This window comes from Vigna radiata, chromosome 7 (genome assembly GCF_000741045.1).
Source record: "Vigna radiata var. radiata cultivar VC1973A chromosome 7, Vradiata_ver6, whole genome shotgun sequence".
NCBI lineage: Eukaryota > Viridiplantae > Streptophyta > Magnoliopsida > Fabales > Fabaceae > Vigna > Vigna radiata.
The window spans coordinates 35,260,321-35,268,315 of NC_028357.1; the positions used below are offsets into that span (position 1 = coordinate 35,260,321).

The 7,995-nt window shown below is 35.4% G+C and overlaps 1 protein-coding gene across 25 annotated transcripts; it reads right to left on the bottom strand.

Moving 5' to 3' along the window:
- Positions 1-3,365: 3,365 nt before the first annotated feature.
- Positions 3,366-6,931, bottom strand: LOC106769424. 25 transcript variants are annotated; one of them, XR_002668648.1, is made up of 7 exons: positions 6,690-6,931; positions 6,526-6,592; positions 5,549-6,430; positions 4,813-4,895; positions 4,328-4,353; positions 4,098-4,240; positions 3,366-3,536 (listed from the first exon to the last, which is right to left on the bottom strand). XR_002668648.1 is itself a non-coding variant. In XM_022783546.1 (5 exons), the coding sequence occupies exons 1-3, from the start codon at positions 6,762-6,764 to the stop codon at positions 5,556-5,558; spliced, it is 1,017 nt and encodes a 338-aa protein (XP_022639267.1). In that variant the 5' UTR covers positions 6,765-6,931; the 3' UTR covers positions 3,366-3,536; positions 4,328-4,353; positions 5,549-5,555. The 25 variants fall into 25 exon arrangements, 3 of the variants coding, with proteins under 3 accessions (XP_022639267.1, XP_022639266.1, XP_014510524.1); XR_002668656.1 differs by having other exon boundaries at positions 4,115-4,229; positions 4,813-4,938; XR_002668650.1 differs by having other exon boundaries at positions 4,098-4,229; positions 4,813-4,938.
- Between the last annotated feature and the right edge of the window lie 1,064 nt (positions 6,932-7,995).

Below are 7,995 nucleotides of genomic sequence, written 5' to 3' on the forward strand. Positions count from 1 at the left end.
TCTTTATTGTAAATGGTATATGATGTTTTGTTTGAATTGTTAATGAACAAATTTTAATGGATTTGAATGATGAATGAAACAATGATTTTTGACATAGGTAAGAAATGTGTATTTTGACATATGGAGAAACTGATGCAGCCAAAAAAGCTGTTGTAATCGTTTACAAGATACTGGTAAACGATTACGCGAACTGATTCTGTGTTTTGGACACAAAATTGACCATAGGGAGCTAAGTTTTTATTCACAGAGGACCACGTGTGTACTGTTTGAGGTACAACACACTTAAAACTTATTTGATATGATTCATTGGTGTGAGAGAGATGCTCAAATGAGTGGTGGACTCTTGGTTGGGTATTGAATGACAAAACTTTGTTGGTTAACTTTGAAGACCTAATTTCATGTAATTAAAAAACTGATGCAGCCAAAAAAGCTGTTGTAATCGTTTACAAGACACTGGTAAACGATTACGCGAACTGATTTTGTGTTTTGGACACAAAGTTGATCACAGGGAGCCAAATTTTAATTCACAGAGGACCACGTGTGTACTGTCTGAGGTACAACACACTTAGAACTTATTTGATATGATTTATTGGTGTGAGAGAGATGTTCTAATGAGTGGTTTACTCTTGGTTGGGTATTGAAGGACAAAACTTTGTTGGTTAACTTTGAAGACCTAATTTCATGTAATTAAAAAACTGTTGCAGCCAAACAAGCTGTTGTAATCGTTTACAAGACACCGGTAAACGATTACGCGAACTGATTCTGTGTTTTGGACACAAAGTTGACCACAGGGAGCCAAGTTTTTGTTCACAGAGGACCACGTGTGTACTATCTGAGGTACATCACACTTAGAACTTATTTGATATGATTTATTGGTGTGAGAGAGATGTTCTAATGAGTGGTTTACTTTTGGTTGGGTATTGAAGGACTTAATTTCATGTAATTAAAAAGTGGTGCAGCCAAACAAGCTGTTGTAATCGTTTATAAGACACTGGTAAACGATTACGCGAACTGATTCTGTGTTTTGGACATAAAGTTGACCACAGGGAACCAAGTTTTTGTTCACAGAGGACCACGTGTCAAATTTTGAGTTGTTACCTTGTGTTGTTTTAAATTTTGGGTGCATAATAAAGTTCTTCGACGCATGATGAAGATAAGACAACATTTTGAATACTTCAACGTAGTTCATTCATTCATTCAATTGAACCATAAACAAAGTTTTATTTAAAACATAAACATGACAAAACTCGAATATAATTACTAGTTTTGTAGTGTAGTTCACACCACCAACGAAATACGCAATGATCCGTCAACGACAACGACACACCAACCTTTCGCGAGATTCTCACAACCACCCACACCACTACATTGATGGTCTGACCCACACGGTGGCAGTGACAATGAGAGAAGGAGAAAACCCAGGACCGAAAACGACAAAAACGAGAGAAGGAGAAAACCCAAGACCGAAAGAGATGGATAAATGGTGCGAGACAAAACCTAAACAAAATAGAAGATGAGAAAACCCAAAGAACAAGTGAACGACAGAGATGATGAGTGAAGCAAAGAGAAAAAAAAACCGTGAAAATGAAGAGCGCGAAATGAAAATTCTGACATCTTCAAACCCTTATGTTCCAATTATACCCCTACCTGAATATCAGAAATTGATTTTTTTTCAAAAACCAGGACCAATCAACGAACGCCATGTGGCGTTGTCAAAGTTGTGTTAAAAATGAGTGTCAACGTTTTCGTAATTTTAAATATAATTTTTTTATCGTACCATATCAATGTAGTATCTATACTTTTATTTTCGGTTTGACTTACCATTTAGCATTTTTTGTTTTTTTTATTTTATTTTTAAGTATCGCTCAAAAGTAACGTATCCTAAAACCTAATCTAATTTTGATAACGGAATACTCCCTTTCTTTCCTCCTTTTCGTAATACACAAAATCAAAGGGAAACAGAGTAATTTGACAGTTACTCACAGGAAGGGCATTATTACCACATGCTGTCACAGAGGAACATGGATGATGTGGCGTTGGCGCTGTCGAGGCAGTAAGCAAGCTCGACGATAGCGGCATACCAAATAAACAACCAATTGGTCTTCAAAACAGAAAGCGGGCAAATCATATTATTTTGACTCAGAAAAAGAGCAACCGAGGATAATAAAAAAACAAATAACGTTAAATGAACAGATAAGTTAGATTAAGGGAATTAAAAGCACAAAACCCGTTCAAATATCAAGTGCATGTTAGGCTTATGGTTTTCACACCCCAAAATTTCACATGGGGAATGTAAACAAAATTCTATCCACAAATAACTTATTTGAAAAAACACACGTGTTCCATCGAAATCGTTGATTGAAACAGAAGTGTAAAAACAATTAAGTTGATATTGTGCCAACCTCTAGTTTACGAACTGCAAACGAAACACTACTACAGGAAAAGCATAATGGCTAAGAACAGCAGAAAATTATCATTCGAGATATTAGTTGACCGTCCATTACAATCTTCAACTTAAAAACTTATCTTTTGCCATAAGCATACGCTTCAAAGCAGCGGAAAACCAGATACAGCATCATCAAGTCTTACCCACCTTCCTATTTATAAAAGTGAGCGAACTTACCGCAATAATAATATCTATAACAATACAGGGGTATATTACATTTGGTTGCTTAGTGTGTACAACATGCAGATTTTTTGACATAAAAGGTCTCGTGATTTCCTTACACATCAACAACTTTACCAATATAAAACAACCAGGCAAGGTAACCAGAAAGTTATAGGGGTACTTCCCAAATCTAATTTACTCACATGTACAGCATGCTCAATTACGTTTACAAGAGTTAGCTTTTCATGTGCATGTTTCCACTCTCAATGGCCCAAACGTCTTCTGTTTGCAAAGCGACATTCCAGCAACTGCTATTACTTTATCACACTGGTTATATCTAATCATCAGAACGTTCAAACTTACTATAATTTTATCCTAATTCCGAAGGGATTCCTGTTTTTTGGTTGTTTTGTGTTATCTTCCTGTTGTGCCTCCAAGTTACACCAATTTTGTTATTTCAAAATTTTTTAATGTATTTAAAAATATTAAAATTAGTGTAAATACACATCATAGAAACAACACAACATAACCAGTAAAAAAGCTGGACTCGATTCCTATTTTTTAGCTTATTTCGGAACATCGTCAATCAAAAAAAGGATAGACCTACCACTAGCAGAGCAGCCTGATTATCTATGTATTCGTATGTCTCATAATATTTCTATTTCTCAAATACTCGAACAATGGTGTCATCTGTCTGGCATCAAATTTGTTGGAAAAAGACAACCAGCTCATAAATCAAAGAAAATAATGATAATAATAAGAAAAAGGTTCATATTTCTCATAAGATCAACTCTTCCCAAATGAAGCATTTAACATAATACAAGTACAGATTGTATAACCATAGCTCACAAGGCATCGACAAATATTTTTAGTACCTTTCACGTGATCAGTTCCATTGTCTACACTACAACAAACCCCAAACCAGTAACTGCAGGAGAGACAGAAATTGGTCGTGAAAAAACATGCTACCAAGTATAAAAAGTGACTGACAGATGAGAATATTATGACAAGTACGAGAGAAGAAAAAAATATGCAACTGTCAGCCAATCTGATTCTCATACTTATATCATACCAAACAAACGAAATAATTTCGTTCACAAATTTCCATCTTTCTTACACTCCTCTATCTTCCCAAATGTCATTCATTTTCATATAAGTAGCCTACTGATCTTTCAAAATATTATTGTTCTAAATAACTAACTCACTACTCACATTATAGAATCAAATACTCATGTAGAAAGAATTTTCGACAGGCCAATTCTATATATATTTGCATAATCATACAAATAATCCAATTTCTCTTTTTCATGTCGATATTAAAACTGTGCTAGCTTATTCTGTGGGTCTCTTGACCATAGGTGGAACGAGAACGAATGGGCAGAATATAAACGAAACTATATCAATGCAGAATGACTCAGCAGTTGTTCCATACAGAGTAAATGGTTGTTTTGCACAAATTACTAGTACAAACAAAAATTAAATTAAGTACCAATTTTGAAAGATTACAAGGAGTCAAGATGATGATCGGATGGTAGTTGATTGAAATCAATGGTAGACCAGTCATGTACCACTTATTTGAACCCCAAGGAAGCAGGAAGGACAAATTATTCTTTGACCAAAACTGAATCAAACCTATAAGATTAATGCACAACAATGCCATAAAGATACTCCCATACCTTGAAAAACTTGAAAACACTATTGACCTGTCTTCATACTTACATTTAACACCGGTATATTGTCTGTTCCTAAAAGATGATCAATTGGAAACAACAAAAATAAATATTCAAATGTCATGAAAAAAGCTGTATTTACAATTTTAACTCATAAAAAATGGATGTACAAGATCCCTTTCATGTGAGGATAGAATTGGGTATAGGAAAAAGGAGAACCAAGCTATAACAATGGCATATATCTTATTTGTGCAAGATGTTCCAGTAACAAAATGTTGCAGCCATATTAAACAAATTACAATTTTGCATAACAGATTTGTCAAATGAAGTGAAAGGATAGAAACAAAGTAGCAAACAATATAAACTAAAAGCACTTTTGTGCCGTCCTTCATGGACGGAAACAATTCATAAGCCTGTTAAATGACTAAAATTAGCTTTTGAAAAACTTTAATGACTTATAAGCAGAGACAATGTAACATTAATATTGGTTGGTGAGGAATGGAGGAAAGGAAAATGAGAGGGACAACATATCACCTTCAAATGCCCTCCAATATTTGGGTGGATTTTATTATCCCATGCTTCCCCCTTCTTTTCCTTACGTCGTCGTCGCCGCCCCTCTTCCCACTCATAAATCAAAGTATCATTCAAAGACGATAAAAACTATAGGAAAACCATACAGATTATTATAGGAAAACCATACAGATTATGACTTGGCTGATGATCATTATTACCATATAACTTCAACTATACATAGCAACAAATATCTTAAAGGAAGAAAGGTCATCACACATGACAGCATTGTAAGTGTCTCGGAGTACAACAATTACAAATGCAATTATGTCAGAGAGAGAGAGAGAGAGAGAGAGAAAATATAAACATTACACATTCCAACACCACCAAAAAGTTAACATTATCAGAAATTTAACTTTTTCAATTAAACATGATGTTTCAAATATAGAAGTAATAGACTTTAGAGAAGAGAAACTGTACACAAAACATGAATGAAATAAATAGAAGCATAAAGGAAATAACCCGCATGATTTCACCATTTTCAATGTATTGAATTTCTATACCACCTTATGTATTCACATACCAACATGAGTACTCTACATTACCACATGCACCATAAGATCAAACGAGAAACAACTTGATTTCAAGGTGCTCAAAAACTCATAATACTAGGCCAACTAGATCTATGAAAATTAGATATCCCCTAAAATACAGACGATGATGCAACAAAAAAAAAAAGACAAAACAGAAAAGGACAGACCGCGGGCTCAAGACCTCTCGATCATGCTGCAGGAACGTGCCAACCGAAGAGTGAGGTTGCCTCCATGCACACTCGCCTCTGTCTCAACAGGTTCACACTCATAAGGCTTCCTACACCCGGGACAACGCCCATCCTCCTCCAGAATCCTCTTGTGGCAAAAGAGGCAAAGCCGAAACCCACAGAAACAAGGCAAGAAACTCGTGTCCGTCAAATCCAGATCCTCACAGCAAATAGGACACGAGGAAGGCGTGGAGACACGAGCCCAGGGGACCCCTCCAACACAGCGGCGATCAGGGTTCGGCATACTGTGCTGCTTAGACAAATTGGGCAAACTCTGAGGGCGAAAGGCGTCATCAGCCCTCCACGCTCGGCTACTACCAGAGCCCCAAGGAACCAATCTACTACTCTCGGGTTTTGAATTCGGAGACTCTAAATTGGATCCTTCACGAGGCAAAACAACAGGGGGTGAATCAGAACAAGGAATTTCGTGCTTGTCATCGGCGGCTAAAGCATCTGCCATGGCCTCCCAATCATCCAAGCAACCATCATCTTCGTCCTCGCCTTCTTCTTCCTCCTCCTCTTCCTCCTCGGTAATGTTCCCGGAACAGCACCCGCCGCTGCTTGAACTGCTGCTGCTGCTGCTCCCGCCACTACTGCTTCCGGTGAAGTTTGTTCCCGAATCATTGCCGCACAATACGCCGGCAGGACAGTTGGTAGGAGACTCCGAATCGCTGTCATGATGAATCAATCCGTCGTCTTCTTCGCCTTCGCGCCTCGTGTTAAGAGGCTCCAAGGAGTGCTTGCCGTGATTCACCGACGGCGGCGGCGCGTGAACGACGCTATTGTCCACACCGTCCTTGCATCCCTTACTCTTCACCACACCTGAAACTCTCGGATACAAATCGAAAATACATACCAGAATCAAAGAGTGAATGGATCAATGGAGACAAAAGTGCGCACGTGCGCCTGTAACATACCTTGGGAAAGCCACTGTTCGCGGCGCGCATCGATTTTATACTGCTTCAATTTTGCAGACCTGTTAGTCTGGAACACACAGGCAATTATAATCGATGAGATTGATAAGAATGAAAAACCTAATGCATGTATCATTACAAAATTTAAAAACAAAAATAAATCGAACCCTCTTCTTCTTCCCGGGGTTCTTAGTGTTTGCAGCGGAGGGAATCGGCACGGCAGAGATTGAATCGGAAACCATGGCTTCGATTCGATTACAGACTAACAAGAGATTCGCAAAAACCCTAATTTGTGAGGAAGGACGAGCAGATAGAAAATTCTAGAGAGAGAAATAAAAACTTAAGATAGAGAACAACAATGGATCACGGTAACTCCTCTGATCCTCTTGCCCTTTTTTGCAACCGAAGAGGTCCAGGTTTGAATCTTTATACCATGTTTAATTACATCACTGTCCCTTGTCATTTATTAAATTCTAACAACTGGGAGTGACAATTTTTGTGGAGATTTGAAGAGAAACAAGGTTATATATGTCAGAATGAATATGTGCGATGCTACACGACGTCGTTGATATAATTGCTACGTAAGCATAAATTTACCCGATATTTATTATTAAAATAAACTGTCTCTTTATTAATTACAGCAATAATTCCCACTTGATTGTTTCTTGGAAAATAATAATATATATATATATATATAACTTTTATTTTTTAAAACTAATTTACCTTAATAATAAAATAGTTTATTATAATATAAATAATCATTTATAAAAATATTAAATCAATTTACAGATAAGGATAGAAAAAAGTCGTTAAACACTTGTTTAAGTAGAAAAATATATATTTAGTTACATTTCAATCCTCTATTTAAGTTATGCCATTGGTGTCATTATTATTTTTCTTGACTTTAGTATTTACATTATAGAAAACTCATAACTACGATCTAATTTTCATTTTTGCATATTCTATTCTTTCTATTTTAATTGATTGGACTATTTTTAATTTAATTTTAATCTGATGGGTTTGAGATTTATAATTTGTTAATAAAGTACGAAATTTGAGAATCACACAATTTTGTGCACTTTAGGAAATTTGGAAACTAAAATTATGGAAAGAAAAATAAATTGACCGAAATCGTGAATAAAGACTAATTAAAATTACAATTTAAAAACTATTAATAGTATAATGAACCAATAAAGATATTGAATATAATCAAATTTTCATATTTTAAAATTATATAATATATTTTAATTAGAAAATAAATTTATGTATGCATAAACTCTGGAGGAAAGTTCGATGTTTGAGTAACATGTACAAGAACTTATGTTTGGCTTTTATTGTTATAAAAGAATAATGTTTACGTATATAAAAAAAAATTACTTAATGATAATTCATATACTAACATTTTATTTTGATAAGTGTATAATGCAATTGTTGTATATAAATTAAAGAAGGAATAAATTATTTATTTCAAAC

What these genes read in the sequence shown, in the direction of transcription:
- LOC106769424 (XM_022783545.1), bottom strand. Translation starts at nt 6,764, where the DNA reads ATGGTTTCCGATTCAATCTCTGCCGTGCCGATTCCCTCCGCTGCAAAC. An exon ending in ACCCCGGGAAGAAGAAGAGG is followed by an intron (nt 6,593 to 6,689) that starts GTTCGATTTATT and finishes TGTGTGTTCCAG; the next exon opens with ACTAACAGGTCTGCAAAATT. An exon ending in CGAACAGTGGCTTTCCCAAG is followed by an intron (nt 6,431 to 6,525) that starts GTATGTTACAGG and finishes CGAGAGTTTCAG; the next exon opens with GTGTGGTGAAGAGTAAGGGA.